The following is a 24,891-nucleotide window of genomic DNA, read 5'->3' on the forward strand; positions in this document are numbered from 1 at the left end:
GTATGCAAGAACAGGTATAGCCTGAATCAGATTTGGTCATGATCGTGTTGGCATGGGAACACTGAATGTCTATCCTTTTCTTCCACCTCCTATTCCAGCTAAATTTGCGCTTTTACATAGAACTATTTAATAATGAATTGTAAGCAAACAATGACACTTGGAAAATATTTCACCAAACTTTCTGTTAAATACCCTGTAAGAGAGGACTGACTTACACATTAAACATTTCATCTAGATCCCGAATCATAGAATGGTTTGGGTTGGAAGGGACCTCAAAGACCATCTAGTTCCAACCACCCTGCCATGGGCAGGGACAACCTCCATTAGACCAGGTAGCCCAAAGCCCCATCCAGCCTGGCCTCGAGCACTTCCAGGGAGGGGGCATCCACAGCTTCTCTAGGCAACCTGTTCCAGTGCCTCACCACCCTTACAGTGAAGAATTTCTTCCTAATACCTAATCTAAATCTCCCCACCTTCAGCTTAAGGCCATTACCCCTTGTCCTATCACCACATACTCTTGTAAACAGTCCCTCTCCAGCTTTCTTGTAGGCCCCTTCAGGTACTGGAAGGCCACAATTAGGTCTCCCCAGAGCCTTCTCATCTTCAGGCTGAACAACGCCAACTCTCTCAGCCTGTCCTCATAGGAGAGGTGCTCCAGCCCTCTGATCAACTTCGTGGCCCTCCTCTGGACCCATTCCAACAGCTCCATGTCTCTCCTGTACTGGGGCCCCCAGAGCTGGACGCAGTGCTCCAGGTGGAGTCTCATGAGATTGGAGTAGCGGGGCAGGATCACCTCCCTTGACCTGCTGGTCACACTTCTTTTGATGCAGCCCAGGACACGGTTGGCTTTCTGGGCTGCAAGCACACACTGCTGGCTCATGTTGAGCTTCTCATCAATCAATACCCCCAAGTCCTTCTCCTCAGGGCTGCTCTCAGTCCATTCTCTGCACAGCCTGTAGCTGTCCTTGGGATTGCTCTGACTCGTGCAGGAGCTTGCACTTGGCCTTGTTGAACTTTATGTGGTTCGCATGGGCCCACCTCTCCAGCCTGTCAAGGTCCCTCTGGATGGCATCCCTTCGCTCCAGCGTGTTGACTGCACCACACCAGGGTTATCGGCAAACTTGCGAACATGTTGCTGACAAAGATGTTAAACAGTGCCACTCCCAATACCAGCCCCTGAGGAATGCCACTCGTCACTGGTCTCTCTGAAGTTCTGACTTTGGGCATTGTCAGCAGTAAGTTTAAGTGTATGCAACCCCTTTTGGCAGAGCCTTTTTCCTGTGTGTTACGTTATGCTCCCTTCAGGACAAGTCCACAGGGAACACACCTGCAGCTCCCTCTCTACCAAAACCTTGCCACATGAACGCAACACCACATATGATCCTTCTGCTAATGTTTCTGTTCTTAAAGATTACGCTTCACAGTGGTAGAAGAGAAAGATTTGATAATATGGGCTTTTTGTTTTCAAATGTGTACTCTTGCTTCGTACAGGGAAAGTACTGTGCAAGCGAATGTAGTAACCAGTGGCCACAGTTCACCAGCTGTGTAGGAATAATGCTGTGGTCTGGATTTACCTTAGCAGGATGATGCCTCTGGACCTATCTCAGCAACAGCTTTCTGAATTAGTACCAAAATTTGCACTGAATTTTCTTCTTTTTTTCACATAGAGTAAAAAGTAGACGTTTTCTCACATTAGTAATTTATGCTGTTGGTTTCATTTGGAAATCATTTGTTGTGAACGCTTCATGTTAATAGTGAAATTAATTGCATTAGCCCAAGTTACAGATGAGAAACAGGTGCATTACTTTCCTGAAGCAAAACTTGCAACTTTTTTATAGAAACAGTAATGGATGTAACTTATTTTAAAGAAATGTGGCATTTCTAGATATACTAATTGCTGCTGCCATTTCAAATATGTGCTTTGTTTCCTGGGCTTCAGTTTCCAATTTGCTTGGATATTTTTGCTGTATTTAGAAATCTTGTTCTGAAGTCTTTTCTCTGTGCAATTGTCTACATTGTTTTCTTGTTATACCTTGAGTAGAATTAAGGTATAGTATGACCTTTTCCTACTGTTCTGGGACTGTAGCTTTAGAAATTCCTTCCCCTCCTCTCCTCCTGCTTGGGCTTAGGGTGTGTTTGGAGAATTTTTTCTCTACTAGAAGGAGTAAAAGATTATTTTTGTCTCTGGTGGTGATGCTTCAAGAATTCTTCATCAGTTTCCTGGCTTCTATTCCAATTTTGTCCCTCTTCTTTCCAAAACAAGCACTTTGAAGATGTACTGGCTTTTAGAATGTATGTTGTTAACATCCTAAACTATAGTAAACAAGATACAAATAATGCAATACAGATATTATAGAAAACAAATGTTTAATTGAAGTTTCACAGACTTAGCGGGGGGGGGGAAGGAATCTTGTTATTGAAATGAAGGTTTTAAGATGTTTAGAGAAGTTAATGGGTGGCTAGTTTGTGTTACATAAAAGGTATCCTAAGACTCAGTAAAAGAGCTATAAAAGTCTGTTAGAATTACTGCAGTTTCTCTGGCCGCTTTTCTGTGTGAGTCCTACATGCTGCTTGAGAGAGGATTAGACTTCTTAGTCTGGGTGTACGTGTTACATAGGGGAGAAGTGGTTTAGCCTATCGTTATGGCTATTAGATACTGCTCTCTAGGTTTCCTCTTCAGTTAATTGCTTAGAGAAGCTGGGTATAATTTAACCAAATGATTGCTACTGCTCTTCGGTAGAAATACTAATTTTCTTCATAAGAAAACTGTATATCTGTTTTGTTACTTTTTTCCATGATGCTAGATAAGCCATGAAACGTTTTTTATAAGTTTTACGTTGTATGAGCAGTAGATAGGAAGAGGTAACTGAAAGCAGTGTAAAGGAAAAAAGTATTCTTCAGTGGAATGTGGAGACCTGTGTTTTAGTGCATAAGAATCTGTTGTTGTTCTTGGGTTGTGTTTTTTGGGTTTTGATTTGTTGTTTTTTTTTCTTTGGTGCGGGGGACATGTTTGCAATAAACTCTTTTTATTGAGGAAGTCATTAAATATTTGAGAGAACTGGTACTGAGGTCCACTAACAAGCAAAAACTTGCCAAGATAATGGCTCTGCTTCTCGTTTCTTGACAGGACTGTAACTTTGGCTGCCATTGCATTCATTTTCAGAACTAATCTGCCCATGTTACCAAATGTGATTGTTGGCATATTAGTTAGAAGAGTCAGGTTTTTGGATGTTGAGATAAGTTTTTCTAGAAAAATGGTTCTCAACCACTTATTCTAATGCTACTAAAAGGAAGTAGTTTTCCTTTTATTACTAGCTTATGTTCTAATTTTGTTTTAATTTAAGCACAGTACATGACAAAGGAGAAGTAAATTGAAATTGGAATATAGGAAGACACAATAAAAACAACACATTATTACCCATTATTCCTTTTTATTCTAGTTTATTAAATGTTGCAGGCCAGCTCCACTTGTGACAGTAATAAGAAACTTGGTATCACAAACTAGGGTCCTGGTACAAACTCACCTCCGTTTTATTTACATGTTTATGCTGTAAAAGCTAATGTTATCTGGAGGCATTGGTAATGATGGTTTTTCACTGAGGAACCGAACGGGTTTTGCTAACAAAGTATTTTATATACAGGTTTTCATAGATTAAAAAGGGTGAAATTAATAAGCTGGTTTTATGACGTTTTCCCCTAGTAAACAGTAAAATATTTAGTTGTAAAATTTCAGGTTTCTGAACCTTAAAAAAAATCTTTCAACCAAAGATAACTTGTTTATACAACTGATCTGTTTAGAACGGAAGAAAAAAATTCCAGATTATAATGGAGACTAAATGTCATTTATCTATAAAAAAAGTAGAGTATCTAATATGAAAATATTGATTTTTCTCTTGCTGGATATCTCTTATGCCTCAATCCTGCTCCCAAGGGATTGTTTCTGAGTGTGATGATAGAGGGTTGCTGCCTTTATTTTTTTATTCATTTTATTACCTCATGGGAATTATGGGGATCAGTACTCCCACAATCTTCCAAGTATGGGAGTATTGAGAGAGCAAAGGCACCTGCTTATGACCAAGGTGAATTAGGAAAAATTATGAGAAACTGAGAAATTCCCATAAACCTGACAGTTTTTCACAGATAATAAATTGGCATCTGTTCTAGAATATTAGTACTGTTTGCTACTAAATGGCAATGTTAGATTTTTAAAATTTGAACACTTGCCTTTCACACTGACAAAGTTTAATAGATCCCTGTTGAATTAAAATCACGTAAAGAGTTTGAGAGAAACTGAGTATAGATGTGTAATAAAAATGTTTATGATACAAAAACTGGTTTATAATGAGATGATAGTGTTTAAATTACACATCTCAAGAGCATGCATCCCAGAAATAATAAAATGCTACTTGTCTTAAGTATGATCATGAGAATGTATAAATCTGCTATGACAAAGTAGTTGGATACAATTCAGGCACAAATGAAAGATCTGAATAGTTCTGCTTAGTGGAGATTGTTCTCAGACTAAATGGATTATACAGGCCTGCAGTGCCTGCTGCATACCAAAACTAAGGCTGAACAGTGATTTGTATGAGAAACAAATATTGAAAGTATTTCTCTCACAGAGTTCAAGACCACAGTTGTACCTTAAAACATATCTTTTAAATTGCATCATCTTTTTGAGCTTTACATTAGCTGTCAGTCATGGAAAGATGGGTAACAGCTAAGAAATTTTGTATTGATGTATTTATAGGAAGAGAAAGTGATTATCTTAAGATTGATCTTATTTTTAATTATTGCAGTAAAATGTTACCTGGATTGAAGTGGAATATGGCAACTGTAAATAGTGCAAATTGATTTTTCTTGGGAATTCCACCATTTTCTAAAGTCCATAAACTGCTAATGAAAACTCAAAGCTAGTAATATACACAAATACAGCAGGTACAGTGCCAGGAATGAATGTTCATAGGAAAATCATGTGTTATTAAGTACATGTATGAAAACATTGGAAACATCATTATATCTGTATAGAGGATATTCCTTCAGGATAGTTCCATTACTTGAAATCATTATGTTTAAGAATAAGACCAACTGAAGACCAGCATTGGTATTTGATATTCATTACATATACATACGTAGCAGCATAGTTGGATAAGTGGGGGTAGAAAGATCCTCAAGATGCCTCTGTTACTCCTCTATGAAAGTGAGATTGGCTGCATGTAGGCATGGTATCAATACCATGTACAGGATAGTCTGCAGAATTCTCAGTGGGTCTGTTTTAACATGCGAACTTAACTTACTATCATTAGAAAGCTTGTGAGGTTTTGTCCCTGTTTAGTTTGTGTCTTTATTGCTGCAGTTATACTTAGTATTTCTTTTCTTGTCCTCTGTGGACATGGAGAATAAGTTATTTCCTTCCTTTTGTGGTTTTGGAGACTATTAACTAAGTTTCCCTTTGGCCGCTTTTTCTCTAAAACTTACAGCTCAGTTTATTCAGTTTTCCTGTGAAGACTTTTATCCCCCTTGCTGTTCTTGTCAGTAGACTTTCTGCAGCTAGTTCACACCTATATGTTTGTGGGTTTGCATTTTTTTTTTTTTCATAAAGGAGGACACTGTTTTAACTGCAGTAGAGTACTGTTTGAGGTGGCCTATATTCTAACATAAGAGCTGACTTGTTTGTTGATGCTGTTTGTGGTGTCTGCATTACTCCACTGAAAAGGTCAACTGTGAAATTAAATTTTTGAGGTTTTACTTATTATTAATTATTACTAATTTTTCCTCTGGATTGCAGACCAGTGTGGTGGTTCATGGTCCCGTTTCCCCCTGATACCCCCCTCCCCACCATTTTTAATTAATGTGCTAATTTTTTACCTAGTTTTCGTGGTACTCAGACTTGTGCTATACTTTTATAACCACTTTTATAAGTGTCTTAGTGAGTCTCTGTTGTATCTATATACATGTTTGCTTATACTTTCTATGTTTCTGTGGTGGGTTGACCCTGTCTGGGGGCCAGGTGCCCCCCAAAGCTGCTCTATCACTGCCCTCCTCAGCTGGGCAGGGGAGAGAAAATATAACCAAAGGCTCCTGGGTTGAGATCAGGACGGGGAGAGATCACTCACCAATTACCGTCATGGGAAAAACAGACTCAACTGGGGAAAATTAATTTAATTTATTACCAAGCAAATCTGAGCAAGATAATGGGAAATAAATCCAAACCTTAAAACACCTCCCCCCACCCCTCCCTTCTTCCCGGGCACAACTTCACTCCCCATTTCTCTCCCTCCTCCCCGCCAGCGGCACAGGGGGACGGGGAATGGGGGTTGTGGTCAGTTCCTCACACGGTGTCTCTGCTGCTTCTTCCTCCTCAGGGGGAGGACTCCTCACACTCTGCCCCTGCTCCAGCGTGGGGTCCCTCCCACGGGAGACAGTCCTCCACCAACTTCTCCAACATGAGTCCTTCCCATGGGCTGCAGTTCTTCACCAACTGCTCCAGCGTGGGTCCCTCCCATGGGGTGCAGACCTTCAGGAACAGACTGCTCCAGTGTGGGTCCCTCCCATGGGGTCACAAGTCCTGCCAGCAAACCTGCTCTGGCGTGGGCTCCTCTCTCCATGGGGCCACAGGTCCTGCCAGGAGCCTGCTCCAGCGTGGGCTTCCCAGGGGGTCACAACCTCCTTTGGGTACCTCCACCTGCTCCGCTGTGGGGTCCTCCATGGGCTGCAGGTGATATCTGCTCCACTATGGACCTCCATGGGCTGCAGGAGGACAGCCTGCCTCACCATGGTCTTCTCCAGGGGCTGCAGGGGAATCTCTACTTCAGTGCCTGGAGCACTTCCTCCCCCTCCTTCTTCACTGACCTTGGTGTCTGTGGAGCTGTTTCTGTCACATCTTCTCAATTCTGTCTGGCTGCATATGCTGCTGCTAGGTTTTTGGGGGTTTGTTTTCCCTTCCTAACTCTGTTATCCCAGAGGCCCTACCACTGTCACTGATGGGCTCAGCCTTGGCCAGCAGTGGGTCCATCTTGGAGCCGGCTGGCATTGGCTCTATTGGACATGAGGGAAGCTTCTAGCAGCTTCTCGCTGCAGCCAGCCGTGTAGCCCCCCTGCTACCAAAACCTTGCCACAGAAACCCAGTACAATTTCATACGGTTTATGACATCAGCGAAGTATTCAGGATTTGGCAAAAGATCTTGTTACATTTCTTTTTCATTGTTTGCATTTTTTTCCCTTTAATTTGTACTTCTTTCTTCTGTGGAAATAATAACTTTGTGTGTGTATGTGCCTTCATACTTAGTATTGCCCACCAATTCTGTGAATAACTTTTGTTTTTAAAATTCTGTTGTCTTTGTTTGGAAAGCTTATTGGAGAGTCTCTGCTAGATTTTAGCAATCTAGAAATGGTTAGAAAAGAAAATTCCAAGCCATCTGATCCTTCATATGCTTCCACTTTATTCTTTTCCACCTTAGTTATTACTTAGAGACCCACAGAGAAGAGAATAGATCTTGCTCTGCCTTGAGGCTTCAGAAAGTAGCACCTCTTTTTACCTGAGTGTATTTTTCAAGCAAGCTCTTTTTCTATTAATGTCCAACACACATGAATTTAAAGTCCCTTTAGTGCCCACCAAGTGTCACTTCTATCACTGAAATCACATTTTTATAATTATATTGCTTAATACTCACTTTACAGTAATTCACAAACCTAAATCATGCCTTACAGACAACCAAGCCTTGTTCATTATCAGGCCCTTTCAGGTAACATCAACTAAAAACTGTTATACACTGTTACAGTTGTAATATTTCCTAAAGGAAAAATTAAGCTATATTCTTCCTCTCCTCCCCCCCCCCCCCCCCCAATGATAATTAAGAACTCAGTTAAACGATAGCCATGGCTAGGGTGGAGTGTTACAGAACTGCACATCTTTTTTCATTGTAACATGTATGAATGAATTGTGTATATTTGTAACTTCATCAGAGATTCCCTATAATATATTCTTTTGAGATTTTTACTTAAGGATTGAGATTCATGGCTTCGAAGTCCTAATTGTACAACTCTACAGGAAACTTTTGATAACTGCTATTAATAGTGCATGAATACGTGTGACATAAAATAAATGATTTGCTTAATTGATTGTCTTCATGGCTATTAAGTTAATGTAGAACAATTTTGTATTCGAAATTCTTTACCTGGTCCAATTCTTTAATGAGAAAAGTTGTTTTTGAAGTAGCATGCAAACCAAAGCAATTCTAAAGCCTGCTAAGTAAGTAATACAGTACAGTACCTAAATTAAGATGTTCTCATTGTCACTCATTTAGGAGTTTATACCATTCTTTTGCAGTGTCTTTGAGAAAGACCAAGGAGGAACAGAGTGTTTTAGAGATTTTTTTTTCATGTGTAGCAACATTATCTTTCTTTTTTGCCCTGACTGACACAGAGTTGTGAATGCTTGAAAAGTCAACCTCTGATCTGTAGGAAGAAAAGTAGTTGTTTAGAAATTCAGCTTCTCAGTATCCTCTTGAAATTTGGTGGCTTTAAAGAGTCTGCCATCAGCATGTCTGTTCTGACTGAAATGGAAGGTAAAATTAAAGTCCCTGTTAATTCTTTGAAGCTAATCATGCTTCACACTAATAAAGGCTTCCTCAGAAGTTCTACATAAAGATCTAGGACTATGATGTGGAATAAGATGTAACTTGGTCTCCAGCACTGACCAGCAACCACACTGCTCTTTACCCTCTTCTCCCCCTCCCAGTTTACCCTCTTGGGCTTACTGCTGTACGCCTTTACCATGCCCAGCCTTGACATTGTCTTTGACATGTCTGCTGGTATTGGGCCACAGTTATGTTCAAGCATTTGCAGATGATGTTGTGGTTTCAGAGATGGAAGGAAATGCTGATGTTCTGAACACTGGTCAGAAGAGATACAATTAAAGGAGGAACTTCTTTCACTGAATTGTTCCTGAATCCAGGTTGTCATTAACTAGTGGGCAAACTTATTTGCGGAGATGTTTCATAAGCAAAGCTTTGTTGCAAGGCATGCGGTCCAGCTATCTTGTCTACAGCAACTGCTGCCCCCAGCACAAACATCGCACCTCATTCTCCATCTGCACTGCCAAAGCTGCGTGTCTTGATGACAGGCATGTTGTATTTTGCCATGTTTGAAGTCATGAATGCTGTGAAACTGTGCACTACTGTATGTCACAAGATGGTGAGAAAAGCAAGAAAACCACGTTTCTGACTGTGGGCAGCTGCTGTGTGAAATTCTTCCATCATCATAATCAACTGTTCCTTCAGTAGCTTGGACTAGCTTATTTTGGTGTGACTGCTCGTGCTTGGCCTCCTAGCTTGTCCTTGTGCTTATCCTAATTGAGCCTTCTGCTCCTAATTTACCTTGGTGTTTCTGTTGGGTTTAATTTCACAACAGATAAAAGTCTTACTGGACTGCAGAATTGTGCTCCTGAACTTAAATAAAAGCAACTTAAATTTAAAAGAAACAAACAAACAACACCCCAAAGGATAAAGAGCTCACAGAAGAGTGGCTACAACTTGGTGAGACTTACCCAATTCATCTCTCAGCTTTTAGCAATTCGGAGGACGTAGGATCAGAGATGCGTCTTGCTAAGTTGCTTATCTACCTCCCAGTGCAGTGATCTAGTGTGTGGCCTGAAATTTATATCTGGTCTAAACAAGGCAGTCTGGACTGCCAGCTGAGTTGATACTGAGTTTTTGACTCTACCCTTGTTTTGCAGGGTAAATTTAGGCAGGGATAAAAAGCAAAAATACATTTTCTGGGTAGCACAGGATTGAGCAAGGAGCTTCTTCTGTGGCTCTGAGAAGAGTTTCAAAGCTGGCATATATCATAGAATCATAGAATGGTTTGGGTTGCAAGGGACCTTAAAGACCATCTAGTTCCAACGCCCCTGCTGCGGGCAGGGACACCCTCCACTAGACCACATTGCCCAAAGCCCCATCCAACCTGGCCTTGAACACTTCCAGGGATGGGGCATCCACAAGTTCTCTGGGCAACCTGTGCCAGTGCCTCACCACCCTCACAGTAAAGAATTTCTTTCTAACAGCTAATCTAAATCGACCCTCCTTCAGCTTAAACCCATTACCCCTTGTCCTGTCACTACACTCCATATCATTTAATATTTCATGACTCATCATGAATACAAACATTAGCCTTAATGAAATTGTCTCCTGTATTTTTAATTAGCTTACTATTTGTCTCAAATCACTCTTGTACTTAAACAATGGATTGGTACTAAAAAAAAATCAATATTAACATTGTTTGAATGTGTTTTTATAATAGGATTATATGCACTTACTTTTACAAGTACAGCTCTGTGAAGACGAGATCTAATTCCTAGTCCTCTTACTTATAACCTGTAGTAAGCTTAAACATACAAGTGAAAGCTTATGTGGAAAAAAAGTTGTACTGTTGGGTGTGGATCAGATTTTTAAAAGAGCTCAGCAGGCAACAGCTCTATTTCAGCATTATAGTGAAATGGCTAATTTTTCAGAATTGGTTCCTATACGTTTCCTTTAAAAATATCTGATTCTTGTAGAGAAAATCCTGCCCTATAGCAGTATTTCAGACGTAGTGTGTGATTAAAGACACTGTATTACAGTGTTTACCCAAGCAAGCATGTCAGAAGCATATTCTTGCTAAGTGGCTGTGAAAAGTGGTATTGTTGATATGTACTTGCCTTTTGAATGCTATATCAATTTGTTCAGTTAGCAGATTAATTTTTATTTTCCAAATACAAATTCAGTCTTGTTACCAAGGCTTTTCATTTCTTTCACAGATCTAATTAAATGTAGCTGAAGGATGTATATAAAAACTGTTTTGGGGGACAAATTCTTAAAGGTGGTAGTATACAAGTAAAAAAAGTCTAATTGCACTATGTATCAGCAGCAAACTAACAGGAAACAAAGCCTTAAAACACAGCAACTACAAAACCTGCAGCGAAATTAACAGGATGTACCTGTATAAAAGTACATACAAAATTTTTTTTGAACTTGTTTTATAAAAACTGTATCTTTTCTAAGCAAATCATTAGGTGTTTATGTTTAGCTCAGTCCTCCTGTGCTGTTCTAAGGAAGGAAGAACGAGAGTGTTTTATGAATGGAAGACACACATTTTAATTTTTAATTTTTTAATAAATAATGTTGACAGCAGTGAGCCACATAGTGTGGAATCAGTCTGGACTGTTTGCTTGGCAGGGCAAGGATGGTCAACTATCAGAATACTAGCTCTCGGCTTATTGGTACAGTGAATTCAGTTCCCCTTTCATTTCAGGTATTTCCCATATGGTCCTCTATGAGTCTTAAGCTCAGGATCTCAATGTCTTAGGCACTCAATTCTGCTTGAAGTGCACAGATTTGAAGTACACCTAGTATGTATCAACTCAAAACCAGTTATTAAAAATTTCTTTCTTCCCTAACCTTTCCTCCCCACCCCCCTTAAGAAAGGAGATTCTTGCTTGATTTTTTGGAGGAGAGGTGCAGATGCCCAACTCCTGGGGCTTAAAAGCTGTGAGGTCACAGTGGCATTAGGAATTTCTTTGTGTGAACTTACATATCTGCATCCTGCCTGTGTCTATGGCTCTTGCGCCTAGTCATTCTTCATAGGTAGCGTGGACAGCCCACTTTGTGGGCTGGCTATTGTTAACCTCATTCTGATATACCTTATTTTCTCTGATCAGCTGTACTGGCTTCTCTTTCCACTTCAGAGCACAAACAGTCACACACTATTTCAACTACATATTGCTTTTCTACTCCTATCCCATTGTTTGCTCTTTATAACCTCTGAGGCACTAAGCAGCATTAATTTCTTATTTTTTTGTCACATGCTTCAGTCAGTCCTGGTTTTGTGTTTCTTCCTGCTTTCTGATGGAGGTGATTCTGAAGATTACATCATGATACTGCTGAAATGGATTCACGACAAGTAATGGAGTCTTTGTTACAAGGCCAGCTTTTTCTCAGATTCTCCCATACCAGCCTACTTGACTAGGTCGTTTTTGAGGCTTCCAATATTACTTAAATGACAATGACTTTCATAAATTTTTATAAACTAACTTACAGTGGTCTCCTGCAAAAACTTCAGGAATTTGTGTGTACGTTAAGTGAACACTTAATAGACAGTAGTTATTCCTCTGGTACTATTGCCAAATGTAGAAGCCAACAGGAAGGAAGAAGAGAATGTAAAAATTTGGGGACTGTAACTGTAGAAGTAGTAATTAAACAAACTAAAAGATAAATTGAGGTGGTGTGTTGGGTTTGCGTGGCAAGGTTTTGGTAGCGGGGGGGCTACAGGGGTGGCTTCTGTGAGAAGCTGCTAGAAGCTCCCCCTGTGTCTGACAGAGCCAATGCCAGCCGGCTCCAAGACGGACCCACCGCTGGCCAAGGCCGAGCCCATCAGTGCCTCTGTGATAACATATTTAAGAAGGAGAAGACAGTTAGAGAGAGCTTTTGCAGCCAGAGAGAGGAGTGAGAGGATCTAAGAAACTCTGCAGACACCAAGGTCAGTGCAGATGGAGGGGGAGGAGGTGCTCCAGGCGCCGGAGCGGAGATCCCCCTGCAGCCCGTGGTGAAGACCATGGTGAGGCAGGCTGTCCCCCTGTAGCCCATGGAGGAAGGATGAGGGGGTGTAGCGATTCCACCTGCAGCCAGTGCAGGACCCCAGGCCAGAGCAGGTGGAGGCACCTGAAGGAGGCTGTGGCCCGTGGGAAGCCCACGCTGGAGCAGGCAACTGGCAGGACCGGTGGACCCGTGGAGAGAGGAGCCCACGCTGGAGCAGGTTTGCTGGCAGGACTTGTGACCCCGTGGGGGACCCCACGCTGGAGCAGTTTGCTCCTGAAGGTCTGCACCCCGTGAGAGGGACTCCATGCTGGAGCAGGGGAACGATGAGAGGAGTCCTCCCCCTGAGGATGAAGAAGCGGCAGAAACACCGTGAGATGAACTGACCGTAACCCCCATTCCCCGTCCCCCTGTGCCGCTGAGGGGGGGAAGGTTGAAGCCGGGAGTGAAGTTGAGCCCGGGAAGATGGGAGGGGTGGGGGGAGGTGTTGTAAGAGTTGATTTTATTTTCTCATTCCTCTACTCTGTTTTGCCTAGTAATAAATCAGATGAATTCCCTCTCTATGTTCATTCTGTTTTGCCTGTGACGATAATTAGTGAGTGATCTCTCCCTGTCCTTATCTCGACCCATAAGCTTTTCGTTATACTTTTTCTCCCGTTTGGTGAATGAGGGGAGTGAGAGAGCGGCTCTGGTGGGCACCTGGCCCCCAGCCAGGGTCTACCGATCACAGATGGTAATATTTGCAAAAATGTACTGTAGATGTGGACCATGAATGGCTGATGTTCTTTGTATATACAAAGTTCAAAATGGGGTGATTATAGTATTTTTGTGCTAAGTGCTTGAACAACTTTTACTAGAATACATGTGTTAAATTTTGGTAAACAATTCAAAACATCTTTGGTTCAAATAGACATTAGAGACTTAATGCTAAAAGCATCAGAAAATATTCTCAACATATTGCTTTATCAAGCTTTCATTGATTACTTTTGTGGGTAGTTTTTTCCTTCCCCCTTAGAAGCTGAGGGAGAATCAACAACTTTTGAAGTACTGAAAGAGAAAGTGGTAGCTGAGCGATGGACTTCTTTTGAAATTTAAGTAAAATTTGGAGAAGATGAGTGGGTGTTAGTAACTTGGAATATCTAGAGGTATGTATTTGTTGTGGAAACTTGTAGTAATTATTTTCATTGTGTGTGTCTGTGCATTGAAGGTATCCTGAATTAGCAGCTGTGTGCAGAAATCCCAATACTCTAATTTTGTATCCGGGAGCTGAAGCTACCAATTTGGAAGAAGTTGCTGTGAAGTCTTCTAGACCATCTGTTATGATCATCATTGATGGAACGTGGAGTCAGGCTAAAGATATATTTTATAAAAATCCTCTCTTCCGACTTCCCAAGCAGGTGAGTTATAATACGTAAAATAAAAATTTTAAGTGTGTCTAGTAGATGCTTGCTTTGTGACCAGTCACAAGGGAGTGTTTTTGTGAGGATAAAAATCATGGAAATCTTTTTTCCTCCTCATCTGTAACCAGGTGACAAGATAAGGAAAACTTGAACAATTAAATAAAACAACCTATAAGATTGTGAGAAAGATGACTGTGAATATTGGGGGGGGTTTCACTTTATCACTTGAAATTTATTTTTGTTTTGAGTTAATGCATTTATCTTCATAGTGAATCATTGTTTTACAAAATTGAAAACTGGTTAGTGTAGAAAATTTTTGCCTGTTGCCTAAGAAGTTAGAGCATATACAATGAAATAAACTTTTTTCCCCTGCCTAAGTATTTTGCATTGCAGTAATAGGAAAGCTGGAAGTAGAATTTTGTAGCCTCTTATGAAAGCATCACACTTTCTCTCACATATTTGATCTCCACCACATTAAAAACTTTCTGACTTTAGCAATTAGAATTTAAGCAGAACAAATAGTGGCCATGTGTGGTTTGTGAGTTTTGTTGGGGTTTTTTGGTGTTTTGTTTTGTTTTGTTTTGTTTTCCTTGGGAACATCAACACCCACCCATCTGAACTGTCAGTAAGGATTAAGCTGTGGTTGTACTATTACAATATACAGCTGTTCCTGCCCTAATAAAAATACCCTAGATTGTAATACAATGTTAATAACATTAGTGGACGTAGGTTCCTGTTGCTGGATTGTGAATGGTATGACACTACTTTTCAAGGAATTTTTTAGTGGATAATTGAGTATGGCTATTGGCACAGGAGTCTTGAATGTAAGTTTTGAAACTAAAACCTAATCTTGTGTGACTCGGTGTTATTAAGTTTTTCTTCTGTTATTAGACTGAACTCATTTATATTTATGTCCTATAAACACACCAGACGGCATTTCTTTGCCCTACAATGCCGTGTCTGAGTTAAATGCTCAAATTACAGATTTTCTAGGAAAGGCTCTTATTTCACACACTTCAGTTTTGTGTCTGCATTGTGTATCATTCATAACTAACTTCTAAATCCAGAAGTTGGAAAATGTTACTAGTTGGATTCTTTATAAGTTTTTGAAAGGAAAAGTAACATTTTAGTTGTGTAGTTTTGTCATATGCTTGTCAATGGAGTGTGGAAAAAGTATTACATTTCTTCTGTGGTTGGAACTTCTCTGTAATACTGTAAGATTGAATTTGTTTGGAAGTCAAAGTTTAGCACTGCCATTGCTTTAGGTTTCCTCTTGTGTTGGTTCTTACAATGAAATTCTTGATTTTGCACCTTCTTGAACTGTCACATGCAATGAACACAGCTCTTGTGTAAGTAGCTGTCTTAATTGCAGTCTTTGTTCTAGTTTATAACTAGTTAGCAGTTCCTCGTTTATTGTGCTCTTTTGAAACTTCTGGAGACTGTAGTCTTTTGATGTGAATTCACAAATATGTAAGCATTCTGAAATATTCCTTTCTATCAGCTAGCTCGATTTGGCTGTCCAAAATCTCATATAGGAGCAGTTTTGCTACAGATCAGATTGGGGCAGAATTTTGCCCTGATCAGTTGGGTTCTTGTAGATGGCATGATGCCTGTAAGAGATTTCTACCCATATATTGTTATGATAGTGTGTCTTAGAGGGAAGTTTTTCAGTGTGTATAAAAAATACTGCCCACTGCATGATATATACAAGGATTTTGTTCCTATTTATTAAGTATTTCCATAAGACTAGGATTATTTGTCCATTTGTAATTTGTTGACAAAGCTGCCATTTTCATTCAGGGGCATTATTGAAAGTATATTGTAGAAAAACTATTACTACCAACAGTTTTACTAATGGAGAAAATTCTCTTCATCATTGGATCACCTTTTGATCAGTGAAAAGCTGACTACCCCTTCAGGAGGGGAGAGGAGGTGGCAATTTGCAAACTTAAAAATGAAAGCCTTATGACTATGGTGTTGGAATAGTTTAAATTGAGTGCTGTTAGTCAATATGCTGCTAATTCAAAAAAAGTGCTACTGTAAGTCTTATAAGTAATTTGCTTTAGGGGATGAAATCTGTTTTATAGCAACTCTGGGAGTTGCTTTTAGGCTCTTACTGTAGTATAGCAATTAGGTTATATTGCTGTAAGTGAAATGGAAGAATAGATTCGAGGTTTTAGTCAAATTATTTTGGCCTTCAGAGGAAGATGGTGAAACAGATGGAATTTACATCTAGGAACTTATGGGATTCATTTCCATGTATTGCAATTTAACTGCAACTTTATGAGTAGTTTTTATGGAATTTATTTCACTGCAATCCATTTCAAATTCTGCAGAACATTTGTCATACACTGAGGCACCTGACCATGGATACATGACTTGCCTTGAAGGCAAAAAGTGTTTCCATTCGTAGTCTCTTTAGTTGGGCCCTACCAAATTTGAATCACAGATCCTGTAAACTGGCTGTTCCCAATTGCAGTGTATTCCTGAGTTAGCAACGCAGAAGAAAACACTTTTTCCTAATCTATTCACTTGGAGGAAGGGGTAGATAAAGGGGAAAAAAAAGGGTCATCATTCTCGTTTGTTACTTTTAAAACTTGCAAAAATAGTTTTAGCTTTATTAGCCAAAGCCACTAATTATTCATATTATTTTGCAGCTCCCTCCCTCCCCCCCCGCTTTTTTTTTGGCTGAGAGAAACGGATTAATATCTTCAAAGATAAGATCCCATGGTTGCAGCTAAACTCCAGCCCACTATTCCACAACAGCCCTTTTCTATTAATTTGTACTGTCATTAGTGTCCCTTTCTTGAAAACTAACTTGAGGAGTAGCTTAGGTCTTTTAGATGGCTTTCCTTTTTGCTTCCCTTCTCTTATGTACTTGCTGCTGACAGAACTTCCTGTCTGATACTTGTAAGATAGGTTATCTCTGCAAAACCTGGAACAAACAGAAGTGTATTGCACGTTTTCTAAACATGTTTTTGTCCAGTCATTTTAAAACTGACTTATTTACTTCTGTTGTGTGTAATTCAACTTTGAAGTTCATGCCACCTTCCTCTATAAAGCTGAAACCTGATCATTGTTTTAGTTGGGTTTTCTTTTTCTTTTTTTGTCTGCTGACAGACTGTCTGTGGTAGTGGATTTTGATTTCCAGAAAATCAGTTATTTGAACGCATTCCAGGTGATTGCTGCTTTATGGCGCTTAACTACTACCTCTGTCTACCCGTAGTCAGTGGTTTTGGCAGATCAGATCTGTAGGAGCATTACGAGAGAAGACTGTGTAAATTATCCATTTTGTTATCTATCTCTTCTTCTAGATAGCATCATCTTTGATTGCTCTTTCATTATGGTGTTGAGAGTAACTTCTGCGCTCTTACTTACTCAGCTTCAACTACTGCTATTTCCTAATAATAATTGCTGTAGTAGAACCTATTTCTTATCCCGTATTGTAAACTATAGAATTTGATTTTTCTCTAATCAGTTGTTAAGATGTAAGCTAAATTTAGATTGTAATGACCTGTTGAAATAAAAAAGGCTGAACCTGAAAGAAATTGACACTATTTCTTTGTTTAGAAAAAAGCTAATATTTTGCATATAATTTTACTATGGTACCTGAATTTTTTGGTAATGATGTTTGTCTCATTTCACTTTATTCCTTATTAACACTTACTTCTCTCTGCTTCACTCTTGCACATTGTTGCTGAGAAAAATAAATCAGGAGCTAACCAGGTAGTGCAACAATGGTTGATTACAACAGATAACTCTTGAGAACTATCAAGAGAATTAAGTAACACAGGGTGAAGTCCTATTTCCAAATGGGAAAGATACTGGAAATAAAGTATTTTCCAGATACCTTCTTTAAACAACTTCATGCTGGAATTTGGTTCCCTGTGTTATAGTTCCATTTTGCCTGTGAACCATACTTGTATTTAAATGAGTGTAAAGAAGATAGTCAGTCATGCATAAACCAGCAGAATTCATTGAGTAGTAAAAATGAAAAGAGAGATGGTTGATCCAGTTTTGTCCAGTAGTTGAAAAGTTATTTAAGCTCAAAATTGCCCTGTTCCGAAAAGTAAAATTTTATATATTCATAATATAAATGCAGGGGCATAAAAAGAATTGGTATTATGTGTAGAACTAAAATATTTGTTTTAAACTTCCAAGCACAGTATTGAGTAAATAAGGTGCAGAAAATGAATAATACTTCAGCATAAGTTCTCCTTGTACTTAATCGTCTGTATTACAAATAAATTAATTTGGTCACACTGATGTAACTAGAAAATCACCTGAGGTGCCTGTCAGAAACACCTGACAAGAAACCTATCTGTGAAAAAAATACACCCTGCAGACTTACTAGTCATCCAAATTCTGACCCACCTATTTCTGATTGCAGCAGGTATCTGAGAGGACAGAAGTGAAGTTATTAATCTGGTCTGTGCATTATCATTATGGAATAACTTAATGTTAAAAATAAATTCTTTAAAATTATCTTATTTTCCAAATCCAAACAGCTTCAACTTTTTTTTTTTTGTCAGAAGTACATAATGTTGTATTAGGCCTTTTGGGTTATCAGAGTGATTTGATCTTATGGCAAGAATGAAAGAAATCGGTGAAATTTTAGGGGTCATAAAAGATAATATTCAGAGTGTAGGTCCATAGAGGCTCTGAAAACTACCAGATCTCTAATACTCAGGCCTTGCCAAACATTTGGGAATTTACTGTGTTCCTTTTAAACTTTGTCTTATGTTTTATAATTAACTTCCTCAGTTTCCCATGTGAGACGACTTCTTCATGCTATGGTTTTTTCTTTCAACCCCTGCAAAAGTCTGCTGGTCCAGAATCATAGAACAACCTAGGTTGGAAGGGACCTCGAAAGATCATCTAGTCCATCCTGTTGTGGGAAAGGAAGCCTGGATGGGATTATCTAGTACCTTGTCCTGTCACATCTTGAAAACCTCCAGTGATGAGGACTCCACCACATCCTTGGGGAGATTGTTCCAGTGATTGATTGTTCTCACTGTAAAAAATGTTCTTGTACTCAGGTAAAACCCCTCCCAGCGCAACTTGTCCCTGTCACCCCTTGTCTTCTCCATGTGGCTCCTTGTGAAGAGAGAGCCTCTGTTCTCTGTATAGCTGCCCTTTAAGTACTAGAATACTGTGATGTGGTCCCCCCTGAGCCTTCTCTTCTCCAGGGAGAAAAGACAAGAAGTATTGCAATGCTAGATGAGATAATAGTCTGTGGTGGGTTCACCCTGGCTGGAGGCCAGGTGCCCACCAGAGCCAGTCTCTCACTCCCCTCATTCACTAAACAGGGGAGAAAAGGCATAACGAAACGCTTGTAGGTCGAGATAAGGACAGGGAGAGATCACTCACTAGTTGTTGTCACGAGCAAAACAGACCGAACTTAGAGAGGGAATTCATCTGATTTATTACTAGGCAAAACAGAGTAGAGGAATGAGAAAATAAAATCAACTCTTACAACACCTCCCCCCACCCCTCCCATCTTCCCGGGCTCAACTTCACTCCCGGCTTCAACCTTCCCCCCCCTCAGCGGCACAGGGGGATGGGGAATGGGGGTTACGGTCAGTTCATCTCACGGTGTCTCTGCCGCTTCTTCATCCTCAGGGGGAGGACTCCTCATCGTTCCCCTGCTCCAGCATGGAGTCCCTCTCACAGGGTGCAGACCTTCAGGAGCAAACTGCTCCAGCGTGGGGTCCCCCACGGGGTCACAAGTCCTGCCAGCAAACCTGCCCTGGCGTGGGCTCCCCTCTTCACGGGTCCACCGGTCCTGCCCAGGAGCTTGCTCCAGTGTGGGCTTCCCACAGGCCACAGCCTCCTTCAGGTGCCTCCACCTGCTCTGGCCTGGGGTCCTGCACTGGCTGCAGGTGGAATCGCTACACCCCCTCATCCTTCCTCCATGGGCTGCAGGGGGACAGCCTGCCTCACCATGGTCTTCACCATGGGCTGCAGGGGGATCTCTGCTCCGGCTCCTGGAGCACCTCCTCCCCCTCCATCTGCACTGACCTTGGTGTCTGCAGAGTTTCTTAGATCCTCTCACTCCTCTCTCTGGCTGCAAAAGCTCTCTCCCTAGCTGTCTTCTCCTTCTTAAATATGTTATCACAGAGGCGCTGACTGGCTTGGCCTTGGCCAGTGGCAGGTCCGTCTTGGAGCCGGCTGGCATTGGCTCTGTCAGACACAGGGGAAGCTTCTAGCAGCTTCTCACAGAAGCCACCCCTGTAGCCCCCCCGCTACCAAAACCTTGCCACGCAAACCCAACACATAGTCAAATATTGATGATGATGCATCCTTCAAGTTTGAAGAGACTGTAGTGTTTAATTCCATTTTCAAGTGTTGACACTTTGAGTCTTAAAATTATATCTGCGCTACATGTGAGAAGGTCGTTTTGCTGATTGTACACATGTCCTTGAGATGGTTTTGAAGCAATTGGTCTAAGCTAGTCTATCTTATATAAATCTCAGTAGCAATCTTGCCACAGCAGTGTGTGTTCACAGCTTGTGCTGTCTAAGTGTGGTTATGATCCTGGTAAACAGTGCCTTAAGCCAATACTCTTAACCACTAACTGAATTGAACCTAGCTATATAAATGCTCATATGGTCTGAGCATCTACAGAAAGTCAAAGGGATGTGGACTAAATACATCTGTATTTTGGCATTTTACCTGCCTAAATTCTTTTATGCCTTGTAGTGGAGCGTAAAATGTAATTAGTATCCATGAGGCTGTTACAATGTTTGCTTTAATAAAACAGTGGACAGAAAATATTGATCATTTAACAGTCTTTTAAAATTCTGAAATCCTGCCTAATGCAAAATGGAACTGAAAAAGACTTTAAAGTGGTAGGACAAGTGAAAATACTGTAATGAAAGCAAAGTAAGATACTATGCCAAGAAAATCTTTGAAAAGTGAGCAGTAGTATTGACGAAGCTGCATAAAATGTTTTTTGCTTTTTGAGATAGTACCACTAAATGGTGATAGAGATGAGGTTCGGTATGCGAAACTGAATTACTAAACATTTGCTGGATATTCTTATAATTCCTACTGCCGTTGATACTTGCACTTGTCCCTACATGTCTGTCTGGATACATATTTTATACTAAAACAATGATAGAACATAATAGTACTTCTTTGTTAAAGACTATGAATTGTTTTATAAAGGTGGAATGATATTAATGATAAAATTACATGCTTAGAATGTTATTCTGAAAAAGTGCAGTTAGAATTAATATTATTCTTAAGATTTCTTCTTTGGTTCTATGATTTTGAGTGAAATGTGGTTTTTCCCAAGTGTTCAAAATTTCCTAAGACCCACTGATATTTAATAAGTATTAAAAAAAACCAGTAAAAATCCCAGTTCGTTACTTTAGATTAACTTTACTATTACTTTAGATTTCACCAAGATACGAAAATTTATGGGTGTACTATGGGAAATGAAAAAACTTTTGCTGTTTACAGACAAATCTGCTCTTACTGAAGGAGGTTATTACACCATAAAGACTAGGTATGAATCATGTGAGTTATATCTACATGTGATTTTATAGAAACTTAATTTGCCCATAACAGTTTTCTGGATTTTAAAATACTTTGTTTTGTACAGAATTTTATAGATGTAGGAGCAAAGGCAAGTGTGGTGATGTTAATCTGGAGCCCTCTGTACATGAACATGGATAAAAACATGTAAATACATGATAGCCCTGAAAGTTCAAGAATCGGTCGTCCAGATGCTAATTGTTAACAGGGTACAGCCTACCTTCACTCCTTTGCTGTGTGCACCTATATAGAGGGTTTAAGACTTTGCAAAACTGAACTGTCAGATATGGTTTATCACTGGGGTGAGTCACAGACTTTCTTTCTGAGAAAGTTGTGAGGCATTGACTTATGAGGCAATGATGCAAATGATCGTGCTCTAAGCTCTTGGGGAAAAATATGAGCAGACAGCAGGAATATCAAAAATATTCCTAGCAGATTTGTTTCTTTGTGCATACTTGAATTCTGCATTGCATGGATCAAAGCATTTAACAGTTGCAGTTACAGCCTATCAGAATTAACACTCTGTACTTTTTATCTGATGTTTTTTAAAGGAAAATAATATTTTGCTATTCCTACCTTTATTGGAATGGCATTGCAAATCTTATTGTAAAGGGATTAAATTCTTAGTGAAAATAAAAAGTACAGTGAATCTTGAAGTAATTAACTTAATAAGTGTATTAAAATATTTTTTAAACTATGATGGATAATTTGCTTGTTACTATATATACCAGAGCTAAAATCAATACTTGCTTTTTTATTTTATATGCTGGTTGATACTTGCTATTATTCAAATCACATCAAGCTGTTTTAATGGCATTGTTGGAGTTTTCAAATGCAGAAATAGCTTCCTGCAGGAAAAAACCTCAAAAAACTTTTCCCATGTTGAAGTGTGACCTAATTGTCTTTAAGTCTCTTAGATCAAGTTTAAAGGTTATATTTAGTGGTTTAGTGTTATTTCAGCTTTGCTTGTGCTGTCGTGGTAGTACAGTGCTAAGTCAGCACTTGTGCTGTAACTGCAAGCAGTTGTCTGAGAGCGCTCAATGGAGACACCAGTTGAGCATGGACCAGTGCAAAGGCTATGTTTAAGTAGTGTGTATTAAACTAAGTTTGGTCATTTTGTGCTGAAATGAACTAGAAGTACTTGCGCAATCCCCTATAACTTCTAAATAGTTAAAATTAGCAGTCAGGTGGTAAAATATTATAATAAAACTGTCTGTAAGGAAACACCAGCACTCTTATGGATTAAATTTTGTTCACCCTGTGACTGTGTTACGTTTAATCTTTCTCATTGAGCTAGACATCATGGCCAACACTGTAGGGTTTTTTTGGCTTTTTCCTATTTCTACATTGTTTCCTGTTCTCCTATGTTATAGTTCATGTTTAAATACTCTGTAAATGGTTCTCTATTGGAATAAGGAGGTTTTCTTTGATGCTTTGAGACTTTGGGTTGATAATACAATTTTGCAAGATTAAAATGAGTAGGATGTCATTATATTTGGAATTTAGGAAGGCAGGTTTTTTTTCCCGAAAGAGAATGAGGTAGATATGACAGTATCCAAAGAAAGGGGGTATTAAAGGAAAAGAGGATACAATTCCTGCAGGCATTATCTGCAAATGAAAAAGAAACTGTTATAACTAAAATTCTTCAACAAATGGTGATTCGATCTTTTATTCAATGTTCTGTAGGTAGAATAGAGCTATTTTAGTAATGAAGAGATTAGCAATTCTTAATTGCAAGTTATACTACAAAGACACAATAAATTGGAGGCATTAGAAGATCACAGTTAATTGTGTTCCTTCACAGCTTCAATGATTTTTGGGTAATACAAATAGCTATACTGAATGATTTTAAAGATACTGTATGATATTTTAACAAACTTTGTTGTTGTTTTAAATTAGTATTGAAATCTAAACATTTTCAATAAAAAGCTCTTTTAATCAACAGCTCAATCAGCAGAGCTTTTTTCTTTGAAAAGAATCTTTGAAGAAATTTCAATTGAGCTCTCCCAGAAAGTGCCAGAGGAAATATGTTTATGAAACTAATGTATTTAACTTTATCAAAAAGATTTAAATTTATGTCTTGATCCAGAATCATTCTTATTGTCTGAAATTTTTACAAATGACAAAGCATGAGCTCAGACAAACTTTATAGCAGAAACTTATGAGATGCATGGCTTAAGGTGACTTTTATATTTTTTAATATGATTACATTGATTATGTCTTGTACTCCATGAGCTGGCACCCTCTAGAGAAGCACATTATCCCAGGAAGTTTTGCATAGCCACAGCTGAGGAAGAGGCCACGAGCATTAGAGTATGCACTGCAGGCTTTCTTGCAACAGCTGTTGTGGTTTGCAAAGGTGATACAGGAAAAGCATTCTGTTAACTTGGAACAGTGGATGCCATTAGTTCGGAGGGAAGAACGTGCTGGTTTGTACAGCAGGCGTGCTTGGCACAGTTAGGTTGGTGGTATATTGTATGAAGCAATCACAGAGCACTGTGGGTGATGCTGCTTCTGGTTATGAGGAGATAAGCATAGCATAGTGGGAACAGATGGCTAAAAAAAAATATTTGACCTTCTACTCCTTCAGCACCACAAAAAAGGTTGAAAAAATTAACCTAGTGATAAGCACACACATAAAAGTGTAGGCAAGCTATCCTAAGTACTTACTGTCTTATCAGAAGTAGGTAATACATGATTTAGGTTTATTTATGTACAAGTGTCCCTGGGCCAGTGTTGTAAATCCAAGCATCTGCTATCCAAAACCTGGATGGATTATTTCTGTCACCTGATATCTTGTTTTCCTTTTTTAAACAGACAATGAAAATCTCCTCGGGATTACTATGCTTATGCTGTATAGTTGTAGAAAAAAAGAATTATCCATCCCTTGAAAATGTTGAAAAGGGCTACACAATTGATTTTGAGAGTTGGGGTTGGGGAGGAATTCATATACTGGTATTCAGGTATCAAAAAATAATTTAAACTGAATGTACAATGATGTATGAAAACTGTGAGTGTTTCCCTGTAATTTTAAGCTGACATCAGTCTAGCTAACAGTCAAGAGAAATAGTTTCAGACGGTCAGGAAAGGGGTGTAAAGTGTAGTTCACTTTTAATTATTTTGCTTTTTCTTCCTGTGTTGTTATGCATAACACATATCTAATAATCTCTAATTCCTTGATGTTTTGTAGTCACAAAATTTTTAATAAACATCTCAGAAGAGCACAGTGTGTTTTCATGACATTAAAATATTCTAGTTGTAATGTTACTATTTGCACAGGTTGTGTGACTTTTTGCTTTGAGCTTACTTCACTGTAAATCTGAATGGTATGCCCATTTGTGCATGAGTGGGCACGGTTTGTGGCTGGGGGTAGCTTCATA

General features: G+C 39.4%; 1 protein-coding gene across 1 annotated transcript in view; it reads left to right on the plus strand.

Moving 5' to 3' along the window:
• DTWD2 (DTW domain containing 2) overlaps nucleotides 1–24,891 on the plus strand; it is an 86,519-nt gene that overhangs the window by 33,529 nt on the left and 28,099 nt on the right. The window contains exon 4 of the mRNA XM_054809841.1: nucleotides 13,777–13,966. Within this exon, the coding sequence (XP_054665816.1) occupies nucleotides 13,777–13,966 (190 nt within the window). The remainder of the gene's footprint in view (nucleotides 1–13,776; nucleotides 13,967–24,891) is intronic.

The sequence above is a fragment of the Grus americana genome, chromosome Z (genome assembly GCF_028858705.1).
Source record: "Grus americana isolate bGruAme1 chromosome Z, bGruAme1.mat, whole genome shotgun sequence".
NCBI lineage: Eukaryota > Metazoa > Chordata > Aves > Gruiformes > Gruidae > Grus > Grus americana.